This window comes from Aristolochia californica, unplaced genomic scaffold, assembly GCF_029961685.1.
Source record: "Aristolochia californica isolate CCGP_79_NKW_82.1479 unplaced genomic scaffold, dmAriCali1.0.hap1 SCAF_9, whole genome shotgun sequence".
In the NCBI taxonomy this organism is placed as follows: domain Eukaryota; kingdom Viridiplantae; phylum Streptophyta; class Magnoliopsida; order Piperales; family Aristolochiaceae; genus Aristolochia; species Aristolochia californica.
This window is the reverse complement of record NW_027182290.1, coordinates 4,714,201-4,733,252: the sequence shown is the minus strand read 5'-3', so window position 1 is coordinate 4,733,252 and position 19,052 is coordinate 4,714,201. Positions and strand designations below refer to the sequence as shown.

General features: G+C 39.1%; 1 protein-coding gene across 1 annotated transcript in view; it reads right to left on the bottom strand.

The window, feature by feature from the left end:
* Window positions 1-19,052, bottom strand: part of LOC137941192 (uncharacterized) — a 29,841-nt gene that overhangs the window by 5,711 nt on the left and 5,078 nt on the right. The window contains exons 8-16 of the mRNA XM_068786499.1: window positions 16,285-16,418; window positions 10,545-10,684; window positions 10,341-10,391; window positions 10,117-10,199; window positions 9,678-9,732; window positions 9,472-9,586; window positions 7,176-7,671; window positions 5,958-6,171; window positions 5,519-5,589 (exon numbers count right to left, since the gene is read on the bottom strand). Of these exons, the coding sequence (XP_068642600.1) occupies window positions 5,519-5,589; window positions 5,958-6,171; window positions 7,176-7,671; window positions 9,472-9,586; window positions 9,678-9,732; window positions 10,117-10,199; window positions 10,341-10,391; window positions 10,545-10,684; window positions 16,285-16,418 (1,359 nt within the window). The remainder of the gene's footprint in view (window positions 1-5,518; window positions 5,590-5,957; window positions 6,172-7,175; window positions 7,672-9,471; window positions 9,587-9,677; window positions 9,733-10,116; window positions 10,200-10,340; window positions 10,392-10,544; window positions 10,685-16,284; window positions 16,419-19,052) is intronic.

Sequence of the window (19,052 nt, the reverse complement as noted above, 5' to 3'; positions counted from 1 at the left end):
TTTTTTCTTTTTCTTTTTTTGGAATTAAAGATACCAAGGACGCATCAATGCAATGAAAGGCGACGCCATTGTTGTATAAATCATTTAACATTGTCCAAATATCATCAACCTTGACACACCAAGCTTGTTGGAAGAACTCTCCATTGAATCCATCTAGTCCTGGGGCCATATGAAGGGTATTAAAGCAATTGTATCTTCAATTTCTTTTCTAGTGAATGGCCTCTCCGACCAAGCCCTTAATCTCCCCCTCATTCTACCATTCTTCTATTAACTTTATACAATTCTTATCTTTTTTTTTTTTTAATGAGGTGTATAAACTGTAAAAGAGAGTGAAGAGTACAAACAAACCTATCTGCAATTCTTATCTTCCAACCACAAATGTTCTAATCTAAACGGTTTCTTTCCTCAATTGCCTAACTTGGTGTCAAGGATGATAGGCAAATGGTCAGATACAACTTTCCCTGCAATGAAAGCATAAGCATCATTATAGATTCTAAGCCAATCACCAGAGCCAAGAAAGCAGTCCAATTTATATAGCACTAGACATGGGACACTGTTGCAAATTCCTTCTAGTAAATGATTTGCCAGAGGTTGGAATTTCACCAAGCCATAAGCACCACTGAAATCACTGCAAGAGGCCGGATGGGATTTCTCACCACAAAAAATTGATTTTATTGAAACCTCCAGCAAGAAGCCAAGGAGATGCCCAGTTCTCCATGAATTGAGAAAGCTCCTCCCACAATTCAGTCTAGTGCTTGTAATTACTAGGCTTGTAAACACCTCCCAAACATCAATAGACCCAGCCTCTCAATCTTTGAATTTAACAGCGACAATGAAGTTTCCAATCTTGCAATCCAGAGCTTCTAGATTGGTAGTATTCCAAGTAACAAGAATACCAGCAGCACCACCACAAGCATCACGAGCAACCCATCAAGGTTGGGTAATAGTGTAGAGGTCCCTGACTAAGAAATCTGCCACAGAATCGATTTTTTTTTCTTGCAGAATAACGATGTTATCCTTTACAGAATCAAGAAAGGCTTGAAGTGCAGCTCTCTTTATTGGGTTTCCAACTCCTCAGATGTTCCCAAAGCCAATGATAATTTTTCCCTTTCGTTTTTTATTTACTCCTGGCTTTTGAACCTCCTTGTTCATGGTTGACGAACTTTTCTGCAAATTCTAATATCTTCTCCCGAGTTTCACTGTTGTACTAATCTTTTTGATTGATGATTGATTCAAACAGGGATGCTTGCTAATGGGTTGAGAAACTTCTGAGTTTTCTGCTGGTATCGGAGCAATTCCTTTGCCTTTCCTCGCCTTACTTGTTGCTTCCTCTAATTGCTCTATGAAATTATCCCTTTCAATTTCACCAAGTGCCAGGTTAAGAGCACTAGTAGTTGATACTTCTTTTTTTTAACGGTGATGATTTTATTACGAAGAAAAGCAAGAGAATACATCAAGGGAGGTCTCCCCTAACAATAAGATTGCAGGGAGGGACCCAATTTAGCACACGAATCAGCAGCCGAATTGGCTGATCTAAGAACATGGGACCAAGTACAAGAAGTAGTGGAAACTATGTCCATAATATCAAGAAAAAGTTGTTAGTGACACCATGGGGGGAAGGAGGCGGTGGAGCACCAGCCAATGATGACTTTGGAGTCACCCTCCACGATAAGTGGTCCTTTGAAGCGATCATGGTAGATGTGAAGCCTGTGGAGAAGGCTAGATAGCTCAGCAGTGGTCGAGAATTTAAACAAGTTGAACTCATCCCTTTTGATGAAAAGGATTTCTTTTTAGAGGATTCATTGCTTTGGGTTGGGTAGGCATCCATAATGTGGCCTAGTTTTGTATGGGGAGATGGATTTGATTGATCTATGGGTGGTTTGGTGATTTCAGGAGAGTACTAATTTGTACATTTTTTCAGGTATAGTTAAAAGAGAAAGCTGAAACGTTAGGTGTGATTAAGGAGGTGTTGGTAATTTTCTAATCATGTGTTTCTAATTGGGGAGTTAGGCGTTCATCCGTTTCTGATACAAGGACTTTATCAATGGTTTGGATGTCACGTGATGTGTTGATCAGTGTTGAAAGAAGAGTTATTGGGTTATTATGGTGGTTGTCGGGGTGGTTTTTGGATTTGGGTGGGTATTTAATGCATTGGAGGATTGGACGGAAACATTAGGTGAAGACAGGTTTCTCTAAAAGTCTTGTCCATTTTGATCAATGGGTAAGTGAGGATTGTCTGCCAAGACAGGATGTAAAGTTGTCGTTTCTACATTAAGGCCAAGTTGATAGTTTGGGACAATTTTTGGATACCAAATCAGGAATTGCCTCCAAGGTTTTGAATCTTGAATTTAGCTCTTGAAGATGAATCACACAATGAGACAAGGACGGGAGAATGACTGGGTCCAAGACTCCTTCACCAGGTGTTGGTAGACTGATTCCATCATGATTCGCTCCAGCCCTTTCCGTTGCCAAGCTCCGCCAATTGTTGTGCTTCCTCCAGAGACTAGAGCCAGATTTAGATGAGACTAAGACAGCAATGTTTGTCATACGTGAAATATCCAAGTGAGTTTTGGTGATGGTGAGAGAGGGATGAATGTCCAATCGAGCAATGTCAAATCACAACTTCGAACTAGTGGAATCATCAATCTTGATGAGCTTGCCAAACTTTCTTGCAATGGCATGAAAAACTTCATCATTCCAAAGCTCAATTGATAGATCGAACACCTTCAGCCAAATTCCAAAGGGCCCTGTAGGGGTAATTATATGCCACTCTTCAATGTTGGTGAATGGAATCAGACATTCGGTACTCCAAGTAGAAGAGAGGATTTCTTGACATTCATTTGGGCAACACATCTGAATAAGCCATTTACCATTGGCCAGAAATGAAGGTTTGAGTGAGTAAGACAGCTTCCCGTGTTTTGAGATTTAGTCTCTCAGAAATTCTGACTTTCGTAGACTCCATTTGATTGATGCAATCAAACAATGAGATCATTTTTTATCTTCCTTCAAGAGGATATTGGGGGAGATGAGCAATTAGCTGGTATGAGGGTGATGAGAGTGATTCTGATAGGAGGTGATGCGGATGGCGTGGATAGAGATGGATGATATTTCTCAAACCGGAGCTTCAAGTGGTGGTTTTTGGATGGTCTGTTTCACCGAAATTAAGGGGGATGGCAAGAAGTATTGTCTATGGTGGTTTGCAAGGTTTAGGGAAGGAAGACTTTAACGGCTATTAAGAATTAGTGCCAACTAAAGCCTTCATCGATGATCTGCGGAATATAAATTCGAGCAAGTACCTTGTTTGCGCAAGTGGATGATTTTACACTATTCTTCGGAAGTGGAAGACAGAACAACATATTGTGAATCTCGTGAATAGGCCTCCTTGCTACGAATTCTTCCATTGGTAGCACGAAAGAGTGATTCCATCTGTTGATATAATAGGTGACCAATGTCCAATGGAATCAAAATGAAAGAGAACTGGTTCCCATTAGCAACTGAAATTTTGATCTTCCTTTGATTCTTCAGTCCTACCTCCTCGATCTTCAAAACTATACCTTCATAGTGAAAAGTTTTTCTATTTGTCTGCCACAAATCTTTCTTTCTTCTATGTCTCCTTATGACCACATGTCACCCATTCCTTTCATCCTGCTCCTTGTCAAACTCGGGCATGCTAGTGCCTGAAGAAAATCCATGCGAATCAGCAGCTCCTTTCTCTCGATCTCCTCTTGGACACCTCCTTGAGAAACTTCATTTTCTTCCCCACTCTCTCGTTCATAGTTCTCTTGTTGCTCTTGCTCTCGCTCTTCCCTATACTCTCTCACATACCTTCCCACCCTTGCTCTTCTATTCTCACTCGTTCTCCCTTAGTCCCTCACTCTCTCTTTCTCCCTCTCGCTCATTTTGCTCTCCTTGGACTGAAAAACCTTTTGAAAAACCTTTCTCCCTAACATGTATATTTACTATTATCAGATTGGTCATACAATTTTTTTTTGAAATAGTTGATTGGTCAAACAATGGCCATCCATTAAATATAAAAACTGAGACTTGGCTTATGAAAGTAGACAAGTCAACCATGTTCAGTGAAATTTTACCTGCTTTGATAGATTAGATAGTTTGATAAGACAATCAAGATGGAATTGGAAATATTCTCACAGTCATAACAGTCAAAAGCTCAGGGTCCCTAAAAAGATGCATAATTGCGATCATCCAAAAGAGAATACAAACCACAACATAGCTGGGGCAAGACTTAGACAATGAAGATTATGAATCAGAACCTTGTCGTAGAAAAATATTGTAAACATTATGGAGGAAGCACCTAGCCATGTATTTAGTACAAGAACCATTGTAAACTACTATCTCAATGTTCAAATGTTAAGATAGAAGCATACCTGGCTTCAGACATATAAGTTGTTTACAAGGAAGCAGAATAAATAACAAAAATAAAATACACAAGATATAGAAACATCATCGCGACAATGATGGTCAAGGGAACTCCTGACAGCAAGATGTTGCAGGACTTGCACACCCAATCAGAGTCAGCCAAAGTGCCTGGCTACCCTCAGCCTGTGAATCCAGGAGATTAAAAGCCTGAGCAAATAGTTCTCTCCCATTCTCTTCTACTACCCTTGCTTTGTGTTCTCTCCCATTGTCTTCTTTCTTCTTCCGTTTTTTGGTAGCAATTGCCTTTATTTCTTATGCTAAGAACAATCTCCTTGTTTTGTTAGCAATTGTCTCAATCTCTTATGCTAAGAACAATCTCCTTTTTAGGTAGCAATTGTCTTAATTTCTTATGCTAAGAACAATCTCTTTTTTTAGTTATACTAGCTACTGTGGTTACAGAACAGCCTCAAGAAGTCTTGAGTTTTACCCACTAAACATGAGATGTTGGACCCTTACATGGTTGAGCAACTACTAGAAGTGGATAGTTGCTGACTTTCCAAATATGGGGAAAACTAAAATAGGCTGTTCTTCTTTATTCTCCTTCTTGTTTTTCTTTCTTTTTTTTCTAGACCTTTATTTGTTTTACGTGGTTCTGACCTTGCTCATATTCTTCAGCTATCAGTACCACATTTGAACTACTTACTGCATTCACTTTTTAAATGCATTCATTGCGATTCGATGTTAAAAGAGGAGGATGGAAACTGGTCGAAGACCAGTTTAACTTTCAACGGTGAAGCTTCAAGATCCCAGAGGGTTCTAAAGACTGGCAAGTGAGGATGGGGTGTATGACTTCAACCATCAAAAAACATAGCACTGAATGGCTTGATCTGATCCCAGATATCTATGAAGTACCTATCAATTAAGATAGCATGAATCCTGACAACATAACAAACCTTATGTACAAATTGGATATGGCATGAAGTACCGTTTCAAAAAAACAATTGGATATGGTATCAAGAAACCTAACAAGAATACTTTTGTCATTGCAAAAGGATCTTAAAAAGTATTTTATCTGCTCGTCCTTGGATTCTTATAATCAGACCTAGAAGCAGTAGCACAAGGTGAAAAAGTCACTTACTCTTGGCGCTTTGACATATCACTTGCTGAGACACCTTCAGCAGCTGGTGATCCCACAACAACAACACCTTCCTATCATGAAAAAAAAAAAAAAAAAACGTGTAAATGCTGCCAAGTAAAAATGCATGTGAATGAAGTAACTCATTAGACAAAATATCTAGAAAAGATTCTGAGGTTAAAAGGTCTAAAGTAATGGACCAAAAACCTGAACTATCAATAGGATGTAGCCAAACTGACTCAGGCAAAAAGAACGTTTAATAGTTGACTTCTAGGCCATCTTTAAAAAAAAAAAAATAGTAATGATCTTATTTAGAAGAGGCAGAGAAGGTCAGAAATAGCCATACAGCAAGAAAATAAAATAAAATGGCCGCCTCCAATTCATTGAAGGTATAAACGAAAAACAAAAAAACAGAAAAAGGAAAGAAAAGAAAAGAAGAAACCTTGGCCAGGTAGAGGTTACGAGGATCATCATTTTCACTCTTTTTTTTCTCCTGCTCTTTCTCAAGAGCCGATTTCTTGTCCAAAGCCTTCAAAACAGTGAGCGTCCTCCCTCTGAGTATAATCCCTAAGCCAGGTGCAGTGTTTGCAGCTGCAATTGCAGCATCAGCAGCAGCAGCTGAAGAAAACTTGAGAAATGCAGTTCCCCTAGGCCGCCTACCCACAAAACAAGGAAAAAGATTATCACTGATTGAGAACTTGGTATCACAACAAAAAAAACTTAGAACAGTTAATCGGTTGCTTAGTCATTCTGAAAGTGTGTGGACTGCCTATCCACAAAACAAAGAAAAATTTATAATGGATTAAGGACATGGTATTTGTTAAGGAATAGTCTCACATGGATTAGTGAGTACAAACATCTTGAGTTTATTAGTTGGGAAAGAGGTTTCCTAAGGTGGCTAATCATTTTGGGATAGGGGCTTGGACCCAATTTAACATGGTATCAGAGCAAGTACTCATATGTGGGTCTACACCTAAACTATTTACTTGTAGAGCCACAAAAGAGGGCCTATGCCTAAACTATCTACTTGTAGAGCAACAAAAGAGTGCCTACACATAAACTGCTTACTCCTAAATTATCCACTTGTAGAGCCACAAAAAATAGAGTCTACGTGAGGGGGAGTGTTAAGGAAACATGGATTAGTGAGTACAAAGATCTTGAGTTTATTAGTTGGGAAAGAGGTTTCCTAAGGTGGCTAGTCATTTTGGGATAGGGGCTTGGACCCAATTTAACAGTATTACAACAAAATAGGCTTAGAACAATTAATCAGTGGCTCAATTATTCCAACAGTGCATAGAAATTTCTCACTAATTAAGTCCTTTATTCCATTATTTGAGCTCTCTAGGCAATGCCAAAATTCTGTTGGCTAACTTCATATTTTGGATACCCACATATACAATAGTGTCCAAGAGAAAAGGGCATGGGGGAAGCAATTTTTTCTTCAAACGTACAATTGTGTTCATGCAAGTGAACACACCCAACTCCCGGACTTATATATCTGTCCAATCAAAATGAAGTGAGTGGACCATCTTTGGTGTCATTTTTAGATATCTTAAAATAGGTCTTCTCTTCTCTATGCAAATTACAATATAACTTACAGAACAGATAAATCCCTTTTTGAAGAAAAACAAACAACTTAAGAGGAGTTAGTTCTCCATACTTGGTCACTGGATGAAGAACTGGAAGACACGATTTCACTTCTCCAAACAGGGAAAACTTCTGCTTCACTTCCTCGCTATCCGCATCAAATGAAAGGTTGCTGATGAAAATAGTTCCATCCAAATTATCCTCTTTTTCAACAGGTTTCAGATCATATGTTTTGGATTTCTTCTCTTTAACAGCATGACCTTGCTCCCCAGGCTCAACAGATAACTTACTGTTGGCAACGTCCGACAAACTTAAATCATGATCTGGTTTAGCAGCTTCAAAAGCATCAGCAATATCAGAATGGGCTCCTTTAGCAGATGAGTGGATCAAGTTATTAAGAACTTTCTTCATAATATCTGTCTCATCAAAATCTTCAGTCTCTTTGACACCAGGTTCTGGAATCATATCACTTTCACCATGAGTAACAGATTTTCTGGTACTATCATCCACATCATCTTCCAGGTCTATATCTTCACTACTGTCATCTTCCTGTGTGTCATTCTGTTTTTCTGTAGAACAAAACCGATTAGATGTGTCATAAAAAACAAAACCAATTCCGTTTGGTATTGGTACTGGTATCATTGCTCATTGTTGGCATGTATCAAATGTAGCATTCAATCATTCCAAGACAAAATGTTAACTTTGGAGGTCATAGGCGAAATCACATAAGCACAAGATCTTGTTTTAACTATAATATTAAATAATTTAACATATCAAAATGTATACCATATAAATCACAAGAATAAAGATAAAATGTGCATTTTGCATATCAACGCAATCCCTTTAAAAAAATGGACAAAGCAATCTAACCAAGTTGGCTTTGGTTTTGTCACTAATAATAAAGATAATTTGACAATAATAACTGGAAGTGGGAATAATCCCGCATAGGCTAATGTCAGGAAAAATAGTTAGCAAACGACATCTAACTTCAACAAGCCTTTTAGGAATAGACATAGACCTAATTCTAGTATAGTATTAGAGCAGAATTTCAGCACCTCTCCTGTGCTCCCTCCACACCAACTGGAAGGTGATTGCTCAGATGTCTACTCCCACCCTATCCCCTCGGATGGTAGCTTGGTCCCCCCCCCCCCCCCCCTCATTCAAGCTCAACTTTGATGGGTGCGCTCTCGGATGTCTTGGTTTGGCGGGTTTTGGCAGAGTGATTTTCGATGCTTGTGGTACCGCTATTATTTCCTACTCGGGTCCTCTTGGAATTGCTGATTCGACTACGGTAGAGCTATCTAGACTCCGTATCTTCCATGATCATTTCAGCAGGTTACTCATAGTGGAAAGAGATTCTCGGGGCCGTCATCAGTTGGTGCTCCTCCACCTTCCCACCCTGGCGTCATTGGCAAAATTATCTTGTACCCTCTACTCCTTGTACCTGGTCCCATGTTCTCATATCAGCCAATTCGGCTACAGATTCTTGTGGAAAATTGGGTCCCTCCCTTCAATCCCTCATTGTAAGGGAAGACCTCCCTTAATGTTTCTTTTTCTTTCTTGAATTAAAATCATCATCACTTCATTAAAAAAAAAAATCATGGTATCAAAGCAGACACCTATTCTACAAGGCCTAGTTGGCGCACCATTTAGTTTGTCCCTCATTTGGGTTTGCCCAAGTCTCAGGCTCATTGTTCACTTGTGAAGGTCTGAACGTGGCAATGTGTTAGTAGGAATTGTATTACATAGGATAATGTCAAAAAAGATGAAGTGGTTATTAGGGGGAAAAGCCTCTAACTTCAGCTAGTCATGTTGGAATGGATTTTGACACAACTTTAACAATATCTAAAAGAACATAGGTCTCTATCAGTCCCTAAAATTTTTCTGCTTCACTCTATTTAAGAAGCATAGTACGTGTTAGTGCTCACTATCTTAAAATCTTCCAAGATAAAAAATTTAGCTTCTAGCTTATTTTCTATTTTACATCTAAACTTGTTATAGCTTTTCTTTCTCAGGACAAGCATCTTAGTTGCTACAAAACCTGGTCACCAAGGCAAGTCGCTGAGAGCATTGACATCTAGCAAACTTATTTACTTTTCTCTTCTTCTTTTTTTTTTTTTTTTTTTTTTTTTTTTTTTTTTGTGGGTTGGTGGGGAGGTGGGAGTACTTTTCTGTTCAAAAAAGAAGCCACAAAATCAATCATGAACCTTCTTTCTCTTCAGAAAAAACTATTCACTGATGTCATTCTAATATTGAATATGATAAGCAAACAAAAGAGTCCAAGAAACATATGAAGAGACTCAAAAAAAAATACAATTTTTTTTAACAGTCAAAAGTATAAGGTATAAAAAGAGGATTATTCAAATCACCTTGGCTTGCAGCTATCTGAGAAGCTGAAGCAGTTGTGTATGCCTTCTTTTCAACAGCCCAATCAACTGCAACAGGCCTTTTGCCAACCTTTTGCCCATTAACCTTCTGAATGGCCTGAGACATAAAAAAAACTTTTTTTTGAATGCTATATAAAAGAACATACCATCGCAAGAATAAATCTGTGATGGAATTCAAGCGCCCATACATTTTCAGCATCTTGCTTACACGTGAATGAAACAAATGCAAATCCCTTGCATAATCTGTTGAGAAATAGAAATAAAGAAACTTTAAGGACATATCAGAAAGAGCCAAAGGAAGCTGGACTCGAATCCAGCCAATCATGGCTGCAAAAAGTTGTTTTATTACAAGAATGCTATTTACTTCATTCATTTACAACAAAACCAATATCTCCATTTTATCATTAAAAATTAATAAAAATAAGAAAAAAACTCAAACTGACATGAATCATGAGTGCATGAGATAATAAATAAACATAAAATAAGAACTAGTATTAAGTCATTCAACTCAGATATCATGGTTAAACTAAAAACAGGGTGCACCTAACTTATATGGACTAAGGACCATATTCCTTTTTTTTTCTATTACAAATTTGAACAAGATACTGGAGATCAACAGAGACATACCCTTCATTGGACATATGAGGAATAAAGACTTCCCACACAAAACCTGTAGGGGCAAAGATGTTTTTAATATCTTTCAACGTAACCTGCACAAGATTTGACACCGTTGAAGGAGCAAATAGTTAACATAAAAAAAACATAACAGACAACAGATATAACAGGCACAAGCAATACTTCAAAAAGAAAATTAGGCGAGCAACAGTAATAGTGTTACTGCACTTGGTGACCTTGAATGGCAGGTTTCTCACTATAACTCTCCATTTCCTTGTTTTTGAGCCCTGATACAGTGGTGCCAAAAAAAAAAAAAAAAAGTTATATTAAACCCCAGAAACATCTGAACAAAAGTAAATAACAAAGTTTTTTTCATAATAAATGAATAACAGTAGTAATAAAACAAAACGTATATAATGGCCAAAATAAAGAAACCACACCTCCCCGCCTAACTGGCGAGCCCAAACATTTCCCCCCTTTATCTCTTGCTGATGCAACAAAGCAACAGAAGCCCGGGCTGCTTTAACACTTGCATAAAGCACAGCACCAGCATCCATTTTGCACCCATCTCGGCCAAGTCCTGCAGCAGTTGACATAATGGCAATCAACTAGATGAGAATCGGAAAGAAATTATTATAGATGGACAGGTGAGTGGGTGAGTGAGCACAAAGAAAGAGAGGGAGGGGAGGTGTGGGGAGGGGAGTTTTTCCCTTTTTTACAAAATCATCCTACTAACCAGATTGCACATGATCTAACATGTTTAAACAAAAATGTCATTTTGTAATTCATCATTTAAAAAAATATGAAAACATATAAATATACTAAAGTGGATATCAATCTTGAATAAATAGATAAGAAAAAAGAGAAGAAAGAAAAGGACGCAAAGAAATAAATCTTAAGCCATTAAATTTTAATAGCCAGATTATAATAGTAAACAATTGTAACATCAACAAATACTAACTAATAAGTTCTACATAGTGAACCATAAAATGAAAGGATGTTGCCCCAAAACCAAAATTTCACAATCTTTCAAGCAGCTCAAGGTATTTTGGATATGCACATGGAATGAAACATAAATTTTTTATCACATCATAACACCTTGAAGCGGATCACTTTGGTCTCCAATAAGTGTCCTGTCCCAATAGAAAGGATAATGGGGAAAAATCATGTTGGTAAAAGCTCTTCCTGCAAGGTTCATGAGAAAAGATAGTAGGGCAATGGCGAACTTCCTAACTGATTCTGTTGAGCCTCAAAAGAACAAATATGATGAGGCCTCCGAGAAGATGATGATGGATTTCGCTGAAAGGCTCTAGGCTAATGCAAAACAGATTGATAAGAAGCAAGGAGCAAATGCAAAAAAGAAGGATAAGAAATGATCATTGTATTTTGGAATGTTAGAGGAGTTGGTAATGCTAAAAAGAAGGCATCTACAAGAGCACTTATGGAAGCGAAAAAATCTCAGTTAGAAAATGTGTGACAGACGAAACGCTAATCTATGTTGGATTCCCTTGTTCGAGACTTATGTTCTATCCCTCAGCCCGACTGGCTTTCATTAGATTCTTGTGGCTCAGCGGTGGCATTCTGATCATTTGGGATAAACCTGTGCTTGAACAACTGGATTGTAAGATAGGAGAATTTTCTCTTTCAACCAAATTCAAGGATAGAGAAGTAGTTGCTAGTTGGTGCCTTGGTGGTGTCCATGGGCGTATTGACTATAGGCAGTGGTCAAACTTTAGAGAGGAGCTATGTAAATCAATTCATGATTGGAACTTGCCATGGATTATTGCAGGTGATATCAATACTATCTGTTTTAGTATTGAAAAGCAGCCTCCAACTACTAGTATTACATCGTCCATGAGGAAGTTTTGTGACTTTATTGGTGCTGATGGTTTAGAGGAAATTCCAACGTCGAATAAATCTTGTACTTGGAGCAACAGCCAGCATCATCCAATTCTCACTAGATTGATCGGTTTTTACTAAAAAACAATTAGCTGCAAAATTTTATCATGATGCTTCTAGGAGCATTTTGGGGAAGGTGGTTTTCGACCACAAGCTGATTTTCCCTGACACAAAGACTAGCATCTGAATGCGTAAATCTTTTAGGTTTGAGAATTATTGGCAGGAAAATAAAAATTGTTGTCAGCTCATGGCAGAATGGTGGAAGGACAACTAAGTGGCTGGTCGGAAAAGGGCTATTCTGGAAATGAAGCTAAAAATCCTTAGATTCAAACTGAAGATTTGATCCAAAATAAATCTGGACTCCCTCTCTGCCCATAAAGATGCTTTGCACTTGCAAGTCAAGGCTCTAGATCTCCTTGAGGAAGGTAAACCACTCTCCTGAATTTTCAAAAAGAATTACTGCTTCTGTGAATCGTCAAAATTTAATCAATCATGATCAAATCAACGAGGTATCATTGGTTAAAAGGAGATGACAACTCCTCTTCCTTTCACTCTTTTGCTTCTGCTTGTAGGAGGTCTAACAAAATCAACTCTCCTAATTGGGGATGACCAGATGTCTGATAGATCTGCTATAACTAATGAGATTTTGAGCTTCTACTCAGGGCCATATAAAGAGGAATTTCATAGCAGACCCGTTCTTGACCTTCCTTTAAAGATCTCATCAACCTTACAACGTAAAAGTCTTGATAGTTCTTACACCAAAGAGAAAATTGAAGTTGTTGTCACCCAAGTGCCTCTAGATAAAGTGCCAGGGCCAAATATAGGGCAGTAAACTAACCGGATTCGGTCCGAACATTAGACTCCCAACTCCAATTCGTTTGAATATATTCGAATATCCAAAATCCAAATACCCGGGAAACTATCCAAAAAAGGATAATCAGAATCCTATCAATCGGATAGTATTTGGATTCGGATAATATCCAAATCTGTAAAATTATAACAGGATATCAAATAAATATATTAAAAATGCTAAAAATTTGAAAAATTCTATAAAAAAATAATAAAACAACAAAATATTGCAAAAAAAACTGGTGTCAGGGTCAGGATTGGGAGTCTCGGCACAGGTGTCAGGGTCAGGAGTCTCACAACTGGGGAGAATTTCGGGGGAAATTTTGGGGGCATTACTAGGTTCTGATTCCGGATATTTACGAATCCAAACCTTTTTTATTCCGACTCCAAATCCACAACCTTTTATTTTGGATCTGGATACCCAACTAGATCCAAAATATCCGAAATTTTGAATATTATCTGATGTTTCAGGTTTGGATCCAGATCTTATCCGGATCAGTTTACAGCCTAGCCAGATGGTTTCAATGGGTAGTTCTTCTGAGCAGTTTGGCATTTCATCGCAGATGATGTCAAAAGTATGGTGAAGGATTTTTATTTGAATGGCATTACATTCAGAAATATGAGAGCTTCTCTTATTGCCTTACTCCTGAAGAAAGATAATGTGGAGAAAGTATCTGATTTTCGGCCCATTAGTTTGACATCTAGTGCTTATCAGATTATTTCTAGAATTTTTGCTAATAGGTTGAAATGGTCCTCCTTCAAATCATCAGCCAGGAACAAAGTTCATCCATGAAAGGCAGAGTTATTGTAGATGTGGCTATGCGGTGCGCGAAGTAATTGACTATTTTAAGGGCAGCACTCAACCAAGAACCGTATTAAAACTTGATTTTAAGAAAGCATTGGTCTGGTTTGCTGGAAGTATTTGGACCTTATGATGGAGAAAATCAATTTGGGATCAAATGGAGGAAGGGGATTAATAGTTGTATCTCATCAGCAATGTTCTCTGTTCTTAACAATGGCAGTGAATGTGGTTTCTTCAAAAGTTCAAGAAGTTTGCCCCAAGGTGACCCCATCTCTCCATTGCTATTTAATACTATCGCTGAGGAGCTCACTGGTTTATCCAAGTTAGCCAAGGATATGAACTGGCTGCATCCTATCTTCTTGGACAATCAGTTGGAAAATCCCATTGTCCAATTCGCAGACTATACAATGATCTTTAGGGACAGTAATATGGATCAGCTTCTTCTCATCAAGGTTTTATTGAATATTTTTGAGCTTATATCCAGTCCAAAAGTCAATTGGCACAAGTCTATGCTCTATGGTTTTAACATTCAGCAACCTCACTTGCTCTCCATGGCTGATAGGCTTGCATGTACTTTGGTTTGCCTCTTTTCAATGGAAGAACTGATAATACCCTTCAGAATCCAGTTATTGAGAAGCTTCAGATTCATCTATCAACCTGGAATGGTAGGCTGATTTCCAAAGCTAGTAGACTAGTGTTAATCAAGTCTTGCATGGCAGGTATCCCTGCATATTACCTCTCTTTTCTTCATTGCCCTGCAAGTGTGGCTAACCACATTGAGAAATTAATGAGGAACTGTCTTATGAAGGGGCAGCTCACATGGTTCTGGTTAGAGCGTTCTAAGATCAGAGACCAATTTGGCTCTCCTACCTAAATGTTGCTGGCAGTTGAACATGTACTCTACTCTTCCCTGGTGTCCTTTTGTTCAGAATAAGATGGGTATGCCTAATGCTTCACAGTGGTTAGGGACTGTTCATCTAGCCGACTATCGTTTAATTGGAGGCATATACAATACACATCGGGGCTGTTTGCATCAGTGATTTGTTACTCTCCCCCACCCACCCCGGCAGAGCAAAATCACCTGCAAAGGCAGGGAGAGCCTGCCCCTACTCTTTGCAGAAAAAGGTTGGAGTCCTCATCATCGCAATAGCAATAGCATTTCTTGCAAATTCGAGGTGAGGCTCTCCCATCCGGCAACGAATCTCTCATTCCCCAAACAAGTGTCTCCACGACACCAACCCTCTCCTGTTCCTTTTCACTGTAGCAATGAGAAAAAGATTCCCACCACAGCAGAGCATCCCTCACCTCATAGCAGAATTGGTGCGGAGGAGGAGAGTAGCCCAGCTGATCTTCCTTTCATTGCCAACGAGGGGGTAGAAGCCACCCTCCACTTTCGTAGGAGGGCAGGGACCCTTCCAAGTAGGTAGATGAAAGGGTGAAGAGAGGGCTCCACCCCCACCTCATGTAGATCATGGGAGAACTTGTCCCCACATTCTTTTTTTATAGACTTTCAACTTTTTTAAAATATGACATTTGATGACATCAACACCAGTTCAACCAGACCCTGGTCAAGTTTATAACACTGTAGCACCCCCCACCCACATTCCATCCTCTTCTTGTAAAAGCAGTAGCAGGGGCCCCCTTCCCCTGCCTTCACACATGACCAGAGAGCCTCCCCCCGCCAGCACAAGGGCAGCATTCTCAGCCATCGCAAGGAGGAGGAAGCCCCCAATTGAGCCCCCACACCTGCATAATACAGATCTTGTACTTCTCACTCTTATTTAAATTAATGAATTGTAATCATGTCTTTTTGCATACCAAAATTGACGGAAGTTTGCTTAAGGGACTTGTAGGCATTATGGTTAAGATTAAAGACATGTGAGCATCATTTTGAATCCCAGGGGTATATAGACAATTATGCCATATCCTGAGAGCGCATAGGCAGTAAACCCTAATATATGGAGAACTGCTCCATCCAATTAATTGTTTCAAACCAACAAACAAGTTCACATAAAGGAGACCAGGACAAAGAGCTAAGAGGAAAACGAATATCAAAGCAGACCTGGACAACAAATGATCAGTGGCTGATACATGATTTTTAGGATCCAGCTCCTAAATTTATGGAACCAAATGATAGCATCAAAGGAGTCACAACAGTGTAGTGAACAAATATAATTCAAACTCAGAGAAGTGGAAATTTCATTATCAACAAAATGACACAGGTAGATAGACATAGGCTATGTGTCAAGTTAAAAGTATTAGTTTAAAATTTGGTAAAGTTCTTAGTAGGATTCAAAGAGATATGAGGGTTTAAGTTGTTGCAAAACCTTCAATTCAGTTCTTTAATAAGAGAAGGGGGGTTGATTTTTGCCTCCCAATTGAATGATTTCTCATGCACTGGTCTCTCTATTTCTCTCTTTCTATCTTCTTCTCTCTCTTTCTTCACAAAGTTCATATTTTCACTCTGTGTATATTTTCCACACTCCATCACATAATAAGCAGGCGTTCTTCTCAAACTTTCTAGATGTTTATTTTCCCATTTGAGTAAAAACGACATTAACACAGAAACTGCCCAGTGGAGATAAACTGACCAAGCATAACTTAGGAAGAGAACAGTAAGAATAACTAACCATGGAGATTAAGTTCTTCAGCAGGAAGAGGGTACTTTATAGAACATACACCACCATTTTCTCGGGCTCGACGGAACACTTCGGCTGCCATGTCAGCATTCAGAAGACTGCCAAAAACTACTGTTCTAGCAACCCTATTTAGAATCATAAAGAAATAAGAAGTCAATGCTAATCACTTCTAAGTTTCCTAAATCAGAGTCATTAACCAACAACAGGATGAGACAATGGTCTTCGGAGGGGAAAATCCCAAAAAAAAAAAAAAAAATCAAATCAGGAAACAGTTAATAGAACATATTTCCAATCGGTAGTCAGATCCTGTGAGAATACAACAAGCTGAAAGTGAATCTTTAGAAATTAGAACCACATACAGAAACTGCAAAAATAACCTTTCCTGCATAAGCTAACAGTAGCATGACCAAAACAAAATATAACAGTTCCAAACAATCACAGGAAGTAGTTTCCTAGAGAGAAGCATCTACTTCAAAACTTAAAAAAGCCAGTTCTTTTTTTTGGGGGGGTAAGAAGAAGGTATGTTTTTGTTGCATCTAAATACAAGGACTCGAAGTCGCAGACACTATTAGAAAATAATTAGCTTCAAGATTCCTTATTCACACATTTTTTTATTTTTTTTTGAAATGATGTTGAATTTCATTTAGAGAGCTCAAACGAGCAGATTACAAGAGGGGAAGCCTTCCCAAACAATGAGAGATTGCTGGGAGGTTCCGAATTTTTCCAATTTATCAGCCAAAGAATTGGCTGATCTAGGAACGAGGTTCCAATTACTTATTCACACATTTCAAAAAACAATCTTTAATCATTATTAAGGAATAGTCCCACATGGATTAGTGAGTACAAAGATCTTAAGTTTATTAGTTGGGAAAGAGGTTTCCTAAGTTGGCTAGTCATTTTGGAATAGGCCCTAGACCCAATTTAACATAGTATCAGAGCAAGTACTCTGCTCCTAAAATGGTTATGGAAGTTCAATACCCATTCTTCAAATTTGGAAGGAAATGGTTCATGTCAAAGCTTGGTGGTGACACTCATTGGTGGATGTCAGAGGTAATCGGAGAGGTCTATCTTCAATAAGGAGAGCATTATACCTATTGCTTCCAAAATGTTCCTCTGCCAATAGATTCTATGTTGGAAACGGCAGATCCCTCAAGTTTTGGGATGATTTGTGGAGGGGGCAGGCGCCGCTATAGATTGTTTTAAGAAGTCTTTTTCTCCTCTCTACTCATAGAGAGACATATCAGTAGCCAATGCTTTTGAGGGGGGTGGTACGCGCCTACACCCTAGAAGGGGTCTTTCGGATATTGAGGCTATGGAGGCCAGCCGTTTGATGGATTCTGTAATATCGGTTAAAATTCGACCTTCGGAGGCAAACAAGCTCATTTGGTGGCCAGACAAAAGAGGCACTTTCTCTGTATCATCTGCATATGGATACATTAATGGCTGGAATCCGTCTCGAAGGGAGCATGAGATCTATTTTGTATAACGTCTCTGTGCTCCTCCAAAGATAAAATTCTTCATGTGGAGTGTCTGTCAAAGCAAGATTCTCTTGGCAGACATGCTTAGAAGAAGAGGTCACCCCTCAATCGACCCCCTGTGCCATTTTTGCACCACTGAAGCTGAAACCACAAGTCACATTTTGCTACAATGCATACTCTCATGGAAAGTGTGGACTTCCATTCTTAGTATGTTGGGCTACAATTATGCATGGCGGCTGATCTGATCTCTTTCAGTAAGTCGCTCATTGGTACACCTCTGCCTGGCCTCGGAAAAGTGATGTTCTCTGCTTGTGCTAGTTTCATTCCGTGGGGGCTTTGGAATGAACGCAATCGAAGACGATTTGATGCAAAAAGTGAATCTTCAGATCGGGTTGCAGACCGAGTGGTGGGACATATTTCTACTTGGCTTCTAACTAAGAAATCTTTCTCCTCACTTGTGGGTACCCCTATCCGTGAAAACTGGAGAAATTTGGCAACGATGCACTCTGGGACAAAGGTTCCGGTTTTGCAGGAATGGATCCCTCCTGAACCCAGTTACCTTAAGTTGACCTTTGATGGCTCTTCTCTTGGTAATCCCGGGATCTCTGGTTTCGGAGGGGTTATTTCGGATCATTCCGGTAAACAGATTTTCTCATATGCCGGTCCTTTAGGCATATCCGATTCTACGTCAGCTAAGCTTCATGGCCTCCTCTCCAGGCTCTATGTTTTCAGAGACAAGTGCAACGGTCCACTTCGTATCGAAGGGGACTCAAAGGTGGTCATTGGATGGTGTGAGTGTGCATCCCCTCCCCCATGGCGACATTGGGATATGTTTCGGGAGATTTTAGAAATTACCTCACTTTTATTTTGTATTTGGTCTCATATTCCGAGATCCGCAAATTCGACAACCGATGTGCTTGTCAAGCAGGGAGCTACCTTACAATCGCTTGTAGTCAAGGATTTACTCCCTCCTCTTTTGTAATTCTCTTGTTAACATAAATACATTTTTATCAAAAAAAAAAAAAAATACTCGTATGTGGGCATTCCATCCAAATTATCCACGTGCCTACACGTGTGGGCCTCCACCCAAATTATTTATTTGCCTACACGTGAGGGGGAGTATTAAGGAATAGTCCCACATAGATTAGTGAGATCAAAGATCTTGAGTTTATTAGTTGGCAGAAGAAGATTCCTAAGCGGCAAATCATTTTGGGATGGGCCTTGGACCCAATTTAACATGGTATCAAAGCAAGTACTTGTATGTGGGCCTCCACCTAAATT